Below are 17,582 nucleotides of genomic sequence, written 5' to 3' on the forward strand. Positions count from 1 at the left end.
ACTCTAGGAATAACTTGACCACCAACTAATTATTATAATATATATTTTATTAATTTAAACAAAAAAATTAAATCATATAAAAATCTGGTTTCATTTTTGAATTTCCAAATAAGCAAAAGCTCTTATATAGATTTTTTTTAAAAAGAATTAAAAAATGTGAATGATTGCCGATTAAAAAAAATAAGAGGTGGCCTTTCAACAACTAATCTAGTCAAAACTGATGAACTCATTATTATTTTTTTATTGATTTTCATTAAGCATGTATTTTAGTCGAGAATATATAATTGTATAAATGGTTTTATTAGAATATGACTTGAATCAAACTAGAATCAATCAATGACAATACTTAATACGAGTTACATAATTTTTTCTCTATAATTTTCATAAGCCTTTAATATGTATGCCGATAAACTAGCGCTGGAGTGATAATAAGAGAGAGACTTGAAGTTTCATGTGATGTGACCCAAGTTCAATTATGTCCCTATCAATTTAGTTTTTGAATGCATCAGGTGATGATGGAAGACTAAGTGAGTAGGCAGTGTTCACCAGTTGAATCCTTCACCCGCTTCACTTTTGCTCCCACACCAACCACCAACCCGTAGCGGGTTCATGAACTCTCATTTCAACCCAAACTAGGGGATGAGCTTGTACAACTCGTGCTAGCCTGTAGCTTGTGAGTCGGGTGCACCGTCCACCCAAATCTTATTATATACTATCTCTTAATAACTTATTATTTAATCATCTACAATAAAGACCCAAGCTGTATAAAATTAAGCTACTTTCAACTTAATATTATTACTTGAAGACAATGTCATTTTGTCACTCAACTTTAACCTTTTCTTTGGCATAAAAGAGAGATAATATAATTATAACGAATCTAGTTAATGAATCAGTTAATATCATTTATAATTTTTAAGTAAAGAATGAAACTTGTTTTGGATTAAAATATCATTACCTAATCAGATGACAAAAACTGTACAATAAAGTTTTACAACTTAGATTATGACACAATTGACAGAAACCCATTTAAAACTAGATCAAGAAGATGAAGCCAACAACAAAAGAATATAACTTCAAAATCAACTAAATCCCATATATTGCACTCAAAAAAAGAAAAAAAAAAGAACAATGTTACACAGGTTAAATTTTTTTATAGTTCCTTAAAAGTCAAAATCAGTTTAAAGCAGTCAAATTTGGGAACCTTATCATACTGATAAAAATAAGAATTTATTGTACAAAGTAGAAATAAAACTATGGGTAAACAGAACATTTAATTTGACCTAAAAACATGTCAAAAATGATTGTTTTGCACTTTTGCTATTCAAAAAGTCACATGTTTTGTATATCCAACCTCGTATACCCAGAAACTGACGCGTATTAAGCTCGGTTACCTGCAGGTACCACACTTGCCTTTTGAAGTCATGTGGTCCTGATGTGTTTGTAATCGGAAGACGGAAGAACAAGACGTAGTAAACATGCCTCCTTATAAGTTAAAGCCACAAAACCCCATATGTCAGTTTGCATCATGGTTGTTGGACTGGCTGCCTGTGAGGTTTTGGAGCTGCATCAAATAAAAAAAAATACATAAGAAACTAAAATTTATTCAAATACTTAAATTCTCTATTCAAATTCATATTGTAAGTCTCTAACAACAGAGTTGAGACTCGTTTATGAGACGTACCATTAGGGTTTCCAAGTTCGTAGAAGTTTCTAAAGAGAGAAACGGCTTCTTCTGCCATTATCCCGCCACTGCATTTGTAACTCTTCCCACCATCCTCTTCACAACTATCATGATACCGCCATTATCATGTTAACGCACAAACGAAACAAGCAATCAAAAAATCATAAACTTTGTTTGAAAATTAAAGGCGCGAGGGATACTAGTAGGGGTGCTAAACGAGTAGTTTTCGCAGGTTCGCAGGCCAATCCAACACAACCCCAAACTTGAAAATCACATGAGACATACGATCCCGAGCACGATCACCGGCTAACCCAAACTTTTTAAAATTTCCTTAGATTAATACTTTAAGCTTAAAGTTTTGTAACAAAAAAAATACAAATGTGTATAAAAGAACTGCATTTATATTATAAAATTTAATGTCAATTTCTTTTCTAGGATTTAAACTTTGGCATAAGATACCCAACCAATTAAATTTATGACATAAAACACATTTAAAAAAAATATAATTAAAAAAAAATGAGTTAAACAAATCAACACGTGAACCCGTCAGGTTGACAGACATGATCCGTTCAATTAAACGAGTTTGCAGCTTCAACCCGAAAATGATCCGAGCCCGTCGGGTTGATACAGTCATACAGACATGACCCGTTTAGCTAAATAAGTCTGCAGGTTCAACCCGGAACTGATCCGAACCCGTTTATACTAAACCCAAACCCGTGAATTCTGTGTTAAGTTCATCTCATGTCATGAATCCACACCCCCAGATACTGCTATGTAATATTAACCTCGTTGTATGCAGGGATAATATTGAGCCACAACCTCCAAACTTATCATTGGCACAACCATAATATACTTCTTTTATACCTACATTCACATGTCATGTGGTCAAAAAGATGCCAAGTATCTATATATGAAATTAAAGAGATTTAGTAAGGTATGTAAGTTTACCAATAAATGATAACGCAGCCGCACACATTATGCATGGTTCACATGTAACATAAAGATAGCATTTTGAGAACATTTCACCAACTTCCGCCTTTGAAAGCTTTAATTTTTTCCACTCATCAAGTAGAACATCAATAGCTTCCATTTCAGCGTGTCGTGTAGCCTGCAGTTTAAAGCCCACTTCAACAATGGTAATTAACATAATGGCATGTTAAACAGAAAAGGTAACAGAAAAACAGATATTATTACATTTCTTGTTTCATTAGTCCGGTTTCTTCCACACGATATTACCTTCCCGTCCATAACAATAACACACCTGTTCCAGATAAATAAAATCATTAAAATATGAAATCATGTCAAAAACACTCACATGTGTCAGAAAAAGAGGCATACCCCACAGGCACTTCAAGGCTGTCAAATGCAATTTTAGCCTGAAAAGATAAATACATATTCAATGTTTAGTTGAAGTACTTTCATATGGTACAAATGCATTCGGTGACCAGGTCTAGTCGGGTCAGCTAATCGGCCAAAATGAGCTGTTAAAAATATAATTTGTCAAATAGGTTTGGAGTCAAGTCGGTTAGCTGAGTTAAAGCTATCTACTGCCTATCTCCCATTAAAAGTGCAACATATGCCTCATTTAATAGATTAAAGTAAGTTTTAGGCGTTAACTATAATGGCGATTTAACTTAACAATGATATGAGGCAAAAAAAAAATATAGAATAATTTAGCATGTCAACATGCCATATTGAATCCTTAAACTTGCAAGGAATACCTGTTCTAATGCCAACTTCATAAATGCAACAATGTCTGTGTTTTCTAGCTCCCCACACGAAGCCATTTGGAAAAAAAACTGAAAAAAAAAATTGAGTTAAATAAGCATGAAAAAAAGAAGGGAAAGAAAACACATCCTATAGCAACTACAAACTGTATGCATTCCAAATATCTAGTACGAAGATTTTATGAATTCATATTGTTGGTTACTAGCTATCAATGCAATCCAAACACTTAGTACTAGGGTGTGCGCGGTTCAGTTCGGTTTTTAGCCTAAACCGAAACCAAAAAACAAAATTATCGGTTAATCTATTTTATTAACCAATCGGTTTTCGGTTAATAACCAAAACCAAACTTAGGCTAAATTTTTTGCTTAGAAATACATGAAATGGAGGTATGAAGCATGAAATACAAGAACTGGAGGTATAAAAGCTAAAAATATTAAACATATGAATGATTCAGTTCGGTTAGGTTAATTTCGGTTAGCCAAGGGTACAAAAAAATCGATAACCGATTTTCGATTAATTCGGTTTTAGTCAATCAGTTTTCGGTTACTTTTGGTTTGGTTTCCTCGGTTTTTGGTTGGGTTTCGGTTAACAGTTCGGTTATAGGCTATTAAGCTTATAGCTCACCCTTAGGGCGCGTTCGTTTCACAGAATTCGTGAGAATTCAAAGGAATTGGAATTCATGACATGGCGTGTTCGTTTCGTTGGAATTGGAATCATAATTCCATTTTGGTGTGCCCGGTTGTCAAGGAATTGGATTGGAATTCAATTCCTTCAAATTCCATTAAATAAAGGAATTCTAAATCCTTCCAAAATACGGAGGATTTCAAGTGAATTCATTAGAATCTTTTCTCGAGTTTTTTTTTAACGAAAACAACGAATAAAACATTTTAGTTTTTTTAATTTTTTTGTTTTCGATTTATATTTTGAGTTATGAATTTTTTATTGTTATTTTTGAATATTTTGTTGAGGGGTTTTGGATCTTAATAGAAAACCCCTAAAAGTTTCAAAAAATAATAAAAAAATCATAACGCAAAATACAAATAAAAAACAAAAAATCTAAAAAACTACTATGGGATTATAATTGTATATATTAGACAAAATTGCAGAGATTGTCCTTTATGTTTGTATCAAATTTCACTCGGTGTCCTTTATCTTCAAAATGGATGTGTTTTGTCCTTTACGTTTTAAAATCCAACAGCGTTTGTCCTGTGGCCCTAACCTTGTTAAATTTCATCGTTAAATTAGGTCATGTGCAGCTCACGTGGGGACATAACAGTAATTTCAGACCCTTCTTTCATTTTATCCATTTATTTAAAAAATAATAATTAAAATACATATATATGGTTCTCTTCTTCAAGGGGTTTCAGATCTAGGTTTCACTTCTATTTTGCTTTTGAATCCCACAACCCAACCAGATTGAAGCGACCAAATTAGTAGCTTCAATTGGACTACAGAGTTTTATATCTAAACTTGAATATATATGATTTTTAAACAACCCAGCAAATTTACAAATTGAAAACAGATTATCACAAAACCTTATGATTATAAAACTTACCCTAAACGTTAATTAGTTGCCCAAGAAAGCGTCAGATGATCGTCAAAGTCATAAATCCGATACGGCTGTGTACTTAACAGTCTCAAATTTAAGAGAAAGAAGAAGAACATGTTCAAGGTCTATATATTATTATCCCATATATATATAGATAGACCCTTTTGAATATATATATATATATATATATATATATGCATAATTGTAACTCTTTGATTCATTCAGAAACATCAACCACAAACGTTTTTAACATTCAGCGTTATAAAATAAGGTCATTTTGGTTCGGGTTAGAACGGGTTTTGACAAAAATAGGTAGAGGTAAAAAACGTGCCAGTTTAAAAGACTGGGTTAGCGAAAAGTATGAAAATGGCATGATTCTTGAAACGCGAAGTGTTTGGTTACAAAAAGTTTTAAAAAATGTACTTAAGTTGCGTAGTTGGTTAAACCACAGATATGAAAATAACACTTAAACCCAGCTTAAAAGAAATGAGAAATTATAAAAGAAAAAAAATACAAAAGGGTCGTCTTACCCCTGACTTAACGGCCAAAATAGACACGGTTGACGAAAAGTACAAAAGTCTTCTATTAGGATCAACTGACCACAAGATTCAGAAGTTTGAACATAAACTACAAGACACTTGATGGTATTTGTTCAAGTCGTGAAATAGACATTTAGAGGTTGTTTGGGTGAGCTTTTAAAATTGTTCTTTTGCTTATTTGCTTTTTGAAAAGCAAAAGCAATTTATAAAAAGCTCCGATTTGAAGCTTTTGAAGAAGCTTTACCAAACACATTTTGCTTCTCAATAAGTAAACAAACAAATAAACATACCCCCTTAGTCAAGCCATTGTTTACTGGTTCTCAATTAAAATTTCCTAGAAAGCTGTGGCCTGTGGTTCATTGCACAAGCCCCAATTGTCTAGTTCAATTCACACTTTCAAAGTTCAAACTTATAGCAAACAATTAAGCAATCGAAACTAATAAACATTGCAAACTAATTCACGGTTTAATTTGCAAATTAAACAATTGGACGTTTAGTAGTTTACCTATAAAGTGAAACCAGAATCTGGATGATTTATGGCTCAGTTGCTCAAAGAATCGGCAACCCGATGGTTGATTTGGGCGGTTTACGGCGGCCGGCGATGATGGCTGGCGGTTTACGGAGCAGCAGAGTTTCCGATCAATTGGTCTACAACTAAACAATGGGTTCTGAAGAAGCACGGAACATTCTTTGGGCCGGGTTTTTTCAAGAACCGGTTTCGGTTCTAGTCAACAAAATTTAAGAATCGGGTTGAGTATGAATCAGTTCTGGGTGTGGTCGGGTTTCTGAATGGTTTTGATACGGCTGTCATAACATGTCGGACACGACACGATACGACACGACACGATAAAATACAATGACCTGTGATCGCGAACATGACACGATAACTAATCGTGTCATTTTTTCCGAACACGAACACGAACCTATTTAGTAACAGGTTAACCTGTTACACCTGTCAATAAACTTGTTTAAAGACACAATGAATAATGCATGTGTGATGAAACAAAAAATTTTAAAACGAGCATAAAAGTCTTAATTAAAACATAATCCATAACATATTTGAAGCAAAAAAACCACAAATTTATAACATACTTGAAACAAAAAATCATAGAAGCAAATCATAACATCCATTAAAAATGTAACATCCGGTTTTGACGGGCCTGAATGAAATGTTCTATGTAAGTATGACTTTAGGTTTAGGACATTAGGAGAGTATATATATTTATTTATTTTTAAAATTAAAAATATACATAGGTTACTAACAGGTTAACGGGTCTTTAACCTGTTAAGACACGAATTTAAACATGTCTTAAACAGGTTGACATGTGTTTAAGACACGAAACATGTTAAGCTCAAACCAAAACCTGTTAAATCCTGTGTCGTGTCGTGTCGTGTCGTGTCATGTTAACAGGTCCGTGTCATAAATTGACAGCCCTAGGTTTTGGCTAGGTCGGTTCCTAATTTTTACCGAGTAGAAGTGGAACTGGTTCCAGGGGTTCAAGTACGGTTCCGGGGAGAAATTGAAACCTGATTCATACCTGCAGGTCAAGTAGAGCCGAGTCCGGTTTTGGACCGGGTACACTAGGTCAAGTCCAGAACTAGGTTTTATGCCCACCTTGACATATAATGCTCTTTCTTTATCTATATTCTAACATAATATAGTATTGAATCTGATAAACCAAAAGTCTAACACATCTATGTTTTCTCGTTAAAGTACTTTTCACCACCCGAAGTTACAAACTTAAAAACACCGAATGCGAAATCCGTTACTTTCAGTTGGGAACTCATCGAGCCAATTGTAGTAACGATTATATATTTGGTACAACGTGCATGGTTGGATCCATAGCATGGCGTATGGAATATCAACCTCGTCCGCCACATCAGCCACCCACGGCACAAAAGGTGTACTAATGTCTAATGATGCATGCGAATTTATGTTTACAAGATCTAATAAAGGCTAGGAGGTTAATGGGTGCAAACTTGCTTAGCGTGTCCATGTAATAATCTATGTCAGCCCCGCGGTTGTAGTCTGCAGGGAGACTGTCGGAGATGAACTCTAGGCGGACATCGCGAGCGAAGGAACTGTTTTGGAGGACAGTAGTGGTGGTGGTGGTGGTGACAAGAGTGACATGAAGGCCTTTAGAAACAAGACATTGGCCTAGTCTTAGTATAGGGCTTAGATGACCTTGGGCTGGGAGTGTGACTAGAAGAACATTTGTTTGTTCCATTTTTTAGGTAGAGAAAGAATTAGGTGATCATGAGGATATTTATAACCTGTGATCATATAATATTTATAACTTACAAGTTACAAATACTATGTTATAATTTTTATTTTTATTTTTTAATAATTTGAAGTTTATTGTGAACATGACGGCTAAAACAACGATCTCCTTGCTGAAAGGAATTGGGAAATATAATTGGAGTAGCAAACTCATAAACCAATATATATATATATATGGGAAAGTTAGCGTACAAATGCAATTAACGTGCTAAACGTGAGAATTAAGTAGAGTAATTATACGGTAAATAAATTAGTGTACTTGTATATCCAAATTCAATCACAACTTAACTCAAATTACTGTTTTAAAATTTTAAATATCTATTATTAAGTATATAAGATTATATTTATTTAGTCCATATATATTAAATAGTTTTCAGTTTGATATCCATGACTATTTTTGTTCCAAATTAATGTGACTAGTAAGAAGAAAGGACTTCATTTACAAATATCTTAATATTGTTGTTGTTGGAGTTAATTGTTAAATTTAATAGTCTAAGAGATTAGTTTGAAAGCATGTTTTGTTTATTTAAGTTTACTTGTGGTCAAAGAAATAATCCTAATTAGTAAGAGTTTGGGTCGGTTTTGTTTTAGTATTTAACGGGAGTTTTTTAATTAATTCAAAGCATTTTCCCTAAACTCCTCGGACCCCTCATAGCCTCCTCTACGCATTCCTCCCCACCTTCAGAATTCTTTTCTAGCTTCACACCAACACCCCACACGTATGTCACAAGTTTTGCATTTGTGGGTTGATCGCTCCACTGTTGACACGCAATAATCGGTACACAGGCAGCGAGGCTTTCCAAAATCTATTTAAACTAATCACTCCCTGTATGCATTACTTTAACGACTAACTAAAGTTATGGCCTCGATCATGTCCTGGTCATATTAGATATTTATCTTCCATTAAAGTGGTACGATTAGAGTCTCACAAAGTGAACATTAAATGAATTTTAGAGGTTGATATTAAGGTTGTCTCTCCATTATGTTCCATTTCTCGGTGCCTATGGCAGTTGAAGTCTGAAAACTCAAATACTCAATCCAAAATAATCACTGATTTGCAATAATAAGCGGCACATAATGGATGATATTTAGCTAAATCAAGGATTCATGCCTTTCACGGTCATAAAAGACATGAAGCGGATGGTGTATGCAACAGAAGTTCGTTAAATTCCTTGGACAAATCACATACAAACGCCTCACACTAATTTCATATGAAACCATTACATACTTTAGTGAATTTGGTTAGTAATTTCACTCATGCATGTGTAATAGTGACGTGGCAAGACATTTTTTTCCACCTTTTAGTAAAACCATTACACATAAGATGTAATCTCCGCACTTACTTTTGTTTGAAATATGACGAAGAAGAAATGACTTCATTTACAAACTTCTTAATATTATTGTTTGATGAGCCACCTTCCGCCAATGACTCACGCGCCGCCATTTTTAACTCCAAAGCATTCTTCCTAAACTCCTCAGATCTCGTACCACTCATAACCTCCTCGACGCATCTCCCCACTTCCTCCCCGCTAAGAACACCTTCGGAATTCTTCTTCAACCTCACACCAACACCCCAAACATCAGTCACGAGCTTAGCGTTTGTGGGTTGATCACTCCACCGAGGACACGCAATAATCGGCACACCACTCACAAGGCTTTCCAACAGTGAGTTCCACCCACAGTGACTCAAGAAACACCCGACCGCAGGATGTGACAACACTTCCACTTGTGGGCTCCAACTCACAATCAATCCTTGTTCCTTAATCTCTTCCAAAATCCCTAATTCTTGAAGTCCTTGATTTTTTGATGACCTTATCACCCACAGAAACGGTCGGTTTATACTTCTTAGACCAGTAGCTATACTCTCTATTTCTTTTTTCGACAACGAAAGGATAGTCCCGAATGAGATATAAACAACAGAAGATACGCTTTGTTTATATAGCCACTCTATACATTTACTCTCACCGTCCGCTTTGAAAAGATTAAAACCAACATCTTCTTCCTTACCCATAATCTTCGACGAAACTAATGGCCCGACCGTCCAAAAGTCACATCCAGCATCATTAACTGACTTAATGGCATCTTTCTCAACCTCCATGAACGAATTCCCGAGCACCCACTTCACCTTGTGTAAATTATTAAACACTTTCCTTAGCACACCATGAAATGTATGCACCTTGTTAGTTGGAAGAACAAACGAAGGTAACTCTTCCGCACTTAAAACTGGCAGCCCGGGCAGCTTTACGCTCATATTCATGTTACTTTCAGTAGGGAACTCATCAAGCCGATTATAGTAACGATTATATATTTGGTACAACATACATGGTTGGATCCACAGCATGGCGTGTGGAATATGAACCTCTTCCGCCACATCAGCCACCCACGGCACAAAAGGTGTACTGATGATGCATGCAAATTTACTCTTACAGGATCTAATTAAGGCTAGGAGGTTAACAGGTGCGAACTTGCTTAACGTGTCCATGTAGTAATCTATATCAGCCCCTCGGTTGTAGTCTGCAGGTAGACCGTCGGGGATGAACTCTAGGCGGATACCGCTCGTGGAGGAACTGCTTGGCAAGGCAATGCTGGTGGTGGCAAGAGTGACATGGAGGCCTTTGGAAACAAGACTCTGGCCAAGTCTTAGTATAGGATTAAGATGACCTTGAGCTGGGAGTGTGACTAGAAGAACATTTGTTTGTTGATTTTGTTCACATAAAGAATCCATTTTTGAGGTGCAGAAAGACTTGAGTTATCTGATGTATCTATAAACTGTTGTATAATGTTAACAGTAAATTACTAAATTATAGTTCTTCTTTAATATTTGAAGATCATTGTAAACATTGGACGTCAATGGACGACAAAAACAATAATGATCATCAAATAAAATATTAAATGTGGAATTACGGATTGGCATCTTGTAAGAGAAATAATACTAAGAATTCAAGTAACTTTATATGTGTTTTTTTTCTGTTGTTGCATGTATCAAAGGAATAGATATTTCATAACGAAAAATATATGCGGAAACGAGGGCGCCGGCTGTTGAAATTAAATTAGCGTTGTGCGAAGTATTAAACGATTTCATATACATCAAACTTTATTACATTGATATTTGCGTTTAATTATTGGTTAAGGTCAGGACGGTGGGGTTCATTTAAAAAACGGTCATTTATTTGTTCGGGCTAGGACGTGAAACAAAATAATAATATATACTTGTCAAAATGGGTTATTGCTAAAATATGTTTGGGTCAAAAGAGGTTGTGGCAAAAATATGTTTAGGTCGATCAAAATGGGTTATACCCAAAATATGTTCAGTCAAAACGGGTTATGACTACAAAACTAATATACGTTCGGGTCAAAACAAGTTATGCCCAAAATATATTTGGGTCAAAATGGATTATGCCCAGAATATGTTCAGATCAAAACGGGTTATGCCTAAAATATGTTCGGATCAAAACGAGTTATGCACAAAATATGTTCCAGTCAAACGTTAAGGAGTCAGCAGTTTACATTTTACAAAGGTCTGTTTTAAGATTTACAAAGGTCTGTGACTCCTTTTGATGTGTTCCAGTCAAACACCACCTTAAGTTTAATGACTAAAAAACAGCAGAATTAACCACGCAGACGCAGTCATACAAAAACAACATATTAAATGCTGAAAACACAGCATGTAATTGAAATACAATGCAAAGACTTACCGGGAATATAATATCGAAGAATGGCGATTCCAAGGGTTATTCGGAAGAACAAATTACGTGGAAATCAAGATGTTGAAGGCTTGCAGACGACGGATTTGTGTGATTTCTTCTTCAGATTTGACTTACAGGAGCTTAGTAGCTTTTAAGTTTGGGTTTAACTTGTTTTTTTTTATGTTTTTAATAGTTTTTATATATTTTGAGAAAAACTTAAATGGGTCTAACCTCGACTTAATTGGGACTGTTAACACATATAAGTACAAAATATGTCGAACTTAAAATATATACAAGGCTCAACGAGCTTCCCATACTAGACTTGGGCTCTAGCTCAATAATTAAACGAGTTTTATTTGAGGTCGAACTAAAAAGAACTCGACTAATTTCGAGTTTTTTATCGAATTGATTTTGAATAGCTCGTGAGCGACTTGACTTGTTTGTACCTCTAGTGAGGTGTACCAGTAGAACCTTAAATATAGGGTTTCAACTAGCCTTTTGATATAACTTGGTGATAGAAGAGTGAATATATTAGAATTTATGATTTTTTGTTAAATATTTTAAGACGGGGATAAAAATTGGGGTGTTGAGGTGAATACTTTTATATTTTGAATTATTTTTAAGATTTTAGTGGCTTTAAAAATTTTGTAACTTTTTTAAATGTTTGCCAACAATTTTTTGTTAAACACATGTTTGTTTATGTTTGATGTTGGTTATGAGGTTCTTTGTGTTGAACATTTGTGGCTCTCTAGTTCTCCTTTGAGCATTTTATTTTGTTAAAATACATTAAGGAAATGTCCTATGGTTGTGGCTAGGATCCTAATCGCTCCCAGATGTATCGACATTATACTAAAGCTAGGATGGGCCTATTTCGGCATGCATACTTTGGTCATTGGTTGTATATCCAAAATACATCTAATGACCATGTGGTCCAAATACTAGCCCATCGAATATTACAAGGCGAGCTCAGTATGCTTATATGCATTATCCTTTTCGTATTGAAAATCAAGAGTTGTGGGTTTGACATTAAGAGTTTTACTTTAGTCCAATAGGGGCACTCGTCCAAGGAAGTCGGCAAAGATCCAGTCACCTATGGACAACTCATGACAAACCGAAGGAACCAACCAGCAACTATAACCCAACAACAACAACAGTGTTACCACCTATCCGTAAACCATTTCTCCCTCCTCTACGCACACACAAGCGCTCTCTCTTTCCTCTTCTTTCACTGACAACTAAAAGCCATGGAATATACCCGCTTACATGCTGCAAGGTATCGACGACGGTCTAGCCGTGGCTACCCAACGTACCCACACATGGATACTCGAAGGTGCCCGTACCGACCTTATCAGAAAATTCCCAATATGGTCCTAGAAATATGGGTACAATGTAGGGTTGAGCGTTTTCAGTATCAAGTTTTGAGTTTTCGGTACAAGTACGGTTCAGTACAGTACCTTTATTTCCCGAATTTTGCATGAAATATCAGTACTAAACCGAATATTTCGGGGACCGATACCATATATTTCAACTTTCCAGGATCAGTACCAGTACTGTCCCGAGCTCGTCCCATCAAAACAATGCCCACTTTTATGATATTTTAAGAATCTTTGGAGTGGGAAGAAAATAAAGAAAGAAAAAGAACCAAAGAGAAAACAAAACCTTCTTCTGAAAGCAAGAAGAGCGACCACTTTATCTCCACCGGTCTACTGAACAAAATGCTAACGTCTCTACTGCCGGCAGCTCGTTCCGGCAATGCACCGCCGTCACTGGCCGGAATCAAATCCTCACTACTACCCAAACTCCACCGTCCTCTCTCAACCCCCAATTTCCCATCTTCACTCTCATCATCTACTCATCCATTCCACTTTTCACTACACAATAATCAAATTCCATTCAAATACCATAAGCTTGCTTCTGCTCCCATCTCACCAGCCTACAGTCCGCCCAATGACGATTCCGAAAAGGCAAAACTTGCACAGGTAATTACTGAATAATAATAATTATAATATAATAAAAATAATAATCTCTTTGAATTCTTTATTGTCTTTTTTTGATGTTTAGGCGAATAACTTCCTCGGGTTTTTGGTTTATGTTAATTGGTATTTGCAAAGATCAATTTTGTTTAAAGTTCAAGTCATTGTGAAAATTAGGGGTGTGCAGAGTTCGGTTTGGGTTGGTTTTGGCATAAACCGAACCAAAAATCAAAACTTTGGTTTTTGGATTTTTGAAAACATTTCGGTTTCGGTTAGGTTAGATTAGGCTTTACCATTGAAGCTTGAAAATTTTGAGTTTAGCCTAAAATGATCATTTAGGTCTGAATCATTTTGTTAATTAATAACTAATTGGTTATTATACATTTGAGCTAAAATACTTGAGTTATATATTTATATTTATTAAATTTTTATAAATGACTTTAGAGAAATGAAAATCTAGAAATTTGGTTTGGTTCGTTTTTATTACATGCAAAAACTAAAGCCGAGCCATAAGTTTGGTTTTTCACAAAAACATAAAACCAAACCATTGGTTTTTATTTCGGTTCAGCTTTTTTGGTTTTGCGTTGGAGCTTGAAAATTTTTGGGCTAAACATAAAATTTGGCCCAAAATAATGATTTAGGCCTAAATGATTTTTATTATTGATAATTAGACATTTGGGCTAAAATAATTGAGTAGCGTATTTATTAAGTCTTAGAAATTAAAAAAAAAAAAAACTGAAAGACTAGAAATTTTTTCGGTTTTTATTACATGCAAAACCTAACCGAACCTAACCGTAAGTTAACTTTTTACATAAACATATAACCAAATCGTTGGTTTTTGTTTTGGTTAGGGATTGGTTTTTTCGGTTTCATACACAGCCATACTTAAGGTTGAGTCAGTATTCCTGTGATCATATGGTTGTGGTTTTAATTATTGTGTAGGTTGCAAAGAGATTAGAGAGTACATCAAGGTATTTCAAGAGATTGGGTAGCTTAGGGTTTTGGGGACAGCTTGTTTGTACAATTGTAGCAGCAGTCATCCTTTCGTTTTCTGTTGTCATTACCGGGAAAATTACATCACCGGCTACATTCTATGCTACTGCTGGTGGTATTGTAGCGGCTTTCCTCTCGGTGTTCTGGTCATTCGGTTATATTCGGCTTTCTGACAGGCTTAAGAAAACCGCCAATGACCCTGCAAAGGTATGTTTTAGCAGTTAACTACTAATGTATGAAATGCCATGTCTGTGTGTATTACAATATCTTGTAAAATTGGTAAAAAGGTAGTTAGTACTAGCAGTTAAGAGGGTTACTCACTGAATTTTGTAATTCTTAGAAGGCTAGAAGGCCTCATAGGGTCGAACAATTAACTTCTTGGTTTTGTAAGTATTGAAATGATGATGAGCGTGTGTGCGTGTTATCTAATCAGACAAAGAGGGCATTGGAATTTATATTCTCTGATATGTTGTATGTCAGATAGAATAAAGTTATGCTTATGCATGCAGAGATTTTGTAGTAGGAATGTTGTCAGACTGCATAAGTTTCTGATTTAAGTCTCTTACATGGAGATATAGGATAGAAACCGCAGATGTAAGGATGTTTGGAGTGTGATATATTTGTTGCAAGAGGAGATTGTTAACAGTGATGAACAAGTTCATTAAACTGGAAAGGAAATTTATAAGGGTATGACTATTTTTTCAGGCTCCACCACGTGCTGATGTTGTAAAGAGCTTAAAAAACGGGATAGCCGTGAACCTTTTGGGTATGGGTGCAGCCATCCTTGGGATGCAAGCCACCGTAGGACTCCTGGTGGCTAAGGCCCTCACCACCTCGGCTAACCCTTATTACCAGGGTATCTCTCCCGGTACTAGCCCCGTCCTTGCATTGGATGTCTTCCTTGTCCAGGTAATAATCCTTGCATTTCTTCAACCGTTTGCATATCAGTTATTACTGCATATAAAGTAAATGCATAGCAATCATGATGTTGGCTATCGTAGGCAAGCGCAAACACAATCCTGTCACATTTCTTGGGACTTGTTTTCTCCTTGGAGCTGCTACGGTCAGTTACAGTACCACCTTCAGATGCCATCCCGGTTCCTAAGGCCGCATAAGGATCTCTGTTTGCGGATGGAATAAGGTTTGATTTGGATTCAAGTTTGGTTGAACAAGCTGCGTTTGTGGCTTGATGGTAATTATAATTTTTTTGTATTTCAATGTTGAGATAGGGTTCTAGTGTTTTTATTTCATGGGTCAGATCACAGATGTCTGTAGTGGATTTGTTATGTTCTTTTGTTTGAAATAAGAAAGTTACATCTCACACATGAAGCAAGCAAAACCATATTTGTATTGGTTAGCGTGTTCATGTTCTTATGGGCGTGTTCTTATAACCGATATAAGACTATGTGTTATACCTCCACCGTTGTCGTTCTTATAACTGACATAAGACTATGCGTTATACCTCCACCGCGGTCACTCTTATAACTGACATAAGACTATGTGCTAATAATGTGCTATACCTCTGTCGTTGTCTTATGCGGATGCTGATGTTAAAGTGTAGTTGTAAACGTGTATAACACAAAAAAAACGTTGTTAGTCTCAAACAATATTTATTATTTAATATGTTTTATATCAAGTTATATGATTTACTTTCAATACATAATAATAACTTATGTCCAGGATTTGAGTTATTAGTATTTGCTGTTTCACTAAATCGCTATACGTATAATCTGTGATTCTGTGTTTTAACACTTTATTTAAACAATTAGGTGGTGGCTTTGCTCAATACGTGACTCTTTTAGAGTTTAGATCATATGTCAAATGTCAATGACGTTGTTGTCGTATGTTGTTTCTTGAACATACAAGGTTCAGTCTCTTATAGTCTTATTACACAATAATCAACAAAGACAATAGTTTACGTCTAGCAACATTGTTTACATGTTTCTTGAAATTCAAAAGGCATGGAATTTTTAAGAAATGGTGATTTGGGTTCTAAGTTTCTAAAACATTCTAGCTAAATTAGTTTCGGTCTAATTATTGTAACAATCATATACTCATATTAGACTTTAAATTAGCTAAATTAGTTTCGGTCTAATTATTATAACAGTCATATTAGAATTTAAATTAGCTAGAATGTTTTAGAAACTTAGAACCCAAATCACTGTTTTTCAAATGATAACAAAAATCTCATGTCTTTTGAATTTCAAGAATGCGTAAACCCATTAAATCAAAACGAAACAATATAATTCAATATAAAAAATGTGAACAATTGATGAACGTATCTCGTAGTTTAAAATAAAAAAGAGAAACCAAAACCACAAAAAATATCTAAACGATATATAATTGATCAGATGTGAAAACCTTTTAATCTCTCACTCCTGTATAACTTGCAGATTTCAAAATTTCAATTTATGATGAGGTCAAACAATTAAGCAATTTGGGCTTAGCTGCTAATTTTCAAAACAAGATAAAATTTATGCTTGGAAGTTGAGCTCAAAAAGTTGGGTTTGGGGCACTGAAAAAAATAAGGATGAGACACATGAATCGTTGCGCTTAATATATCAGATGCTTATATCATAAACTAGAGCTTTGAGTGGATGCCTAGGCTCCTTTGGCTAAACACTGGATCCGCCCTTGGGCCAACAGGCCAACAGCTAAGTTTAATTAATTGTTTCAGAACCAAGCCAGTTGGGCGATCGGATTAGTTAGACCGGAAGCCGACTAATTTAGCTCATTTGAACTGCACTTAATTTAAAATTTTCGTTAATATAGTAGCGTTCAGGCATTTATCATTAAGAAAAAATAACATTAGGACATTACCAATTCTTGTAAGACATTGCCCAAGAAAAAAATTATGTTAAATTAAAAAAGAAGTATTCATTCTTTCATAAAGTACATATTCAATTATTCACTCAACGTGTTTGCTTTAAGAAAATCAACCTTGATTGTTAAAGCCTTAGAAGGCCAACTTCTTTGCTTCATGACTTTCTTTTAAGAAAGTGGTTTGAAGTATTGGTATGATAATGGATATATTTTTAAGTTTTATAATTTCAATCCTGCACAATTGGGGGTGTAAACGAGTCAAGCCTGAGCTTCAGGGCCGTCTTCAAGAATAGTTAATTTTTTTGGGTAGGCGAAAAAAAAATCTGGGT

The 17,582-nt window shown here is 35.1% G+C and overlaps 2 protein-coding genes and 1 pseudogene across 3 annotated transcripts; 1 reads left to right on the forward strand and 2 right to left on the reverse strand.

Annotated features, from left to right (window-relative positions):
* Window positions 1-1,472: 1,472 nt before the first annotated feature.
* Window positions 1,473-3,468, reverse strand: LOC143580289 (tRNA-specific adenosine deaminase TAD2-like). Of its 2 annotated transcripts, none has more exons than XM_077063365.1 (7): window positions 3,403-3,468; window positions 3,020-3,057; window positions 2,876-2,942; window positions 2,630-2,789; window positions 2,467-2,545; window positions 1,682-1,785; window positions 1,473-1,561 (listed from the first exon to the last, which is right to left on the reverse strand). In XM_077063365.1, exons 1-7 carry the CDS (start codon window positions 3,466-3,468, stop codon window positions 1,524-1,526), a joined length of 552 nt encoding a protein of 183 aa, XP_076919480.1. In that variant the 3' UTR covers window positions 1,473-1,523. The 2 variants fall into 2 exon arrangements, with proteins under 2 accessions (XP_076919480.1, XP_076919481.1); XM_077063366.1 differs by having other exon boundaries at window positions 1,491-1,545.
* Window positions 3,469-9,117: 5,649 nt separating this feature from the next.
* On the reverse strand, window positions 9,118-10,569 carry LOC143580290 (UDP-glycosyltransferase 84B1 pseudogene; annotated as a pseudogene).
* Window positions 10,570-13,179: 2,610 nt separating this feature from the next.
* LOC143580291 (protein TIC 21, chloroplastic-like) lies at window positions 13,180-15,768 on the forward strand. The gene is made up of 4 exons (XM_077063367.1): window positions 13,180-13,443; window positions 14,380-14,637; window positions 15,136-15,339; window positions 15,432-15,768. The coding sequence occupies exons 1-4, from the start codon at window positions 13,180-13,182 to the stop codon at window positions 15,543-15,545; spliced, it is 840 nt and encodes a 279-aa protein (XP_076919482.1). The 3' UTR covers window positions 15,546-15,768.
* The last annotated feature ends 1,814 nt before the right edge of the window (window positions 15,769-17,582 follow it).

The sequence above is a fragment of the Bidens hawaiensis genome, unplaced genomic scaffold, assembly GCF_021521415.1.
Source record: "Bidens hawaiensis isolate Kalapana, Puna unplaced genomic scaffold, B.hawaiensis_p1.1 tig00030301_1, whole genome shotgun sequence".
Lineage (NCBI taxonomy): Eukaryota > Viridiplantae > Streptophyta > Magnoliopsida > Asterales > Asteraceae > Bidens > Bidens hawaiensis.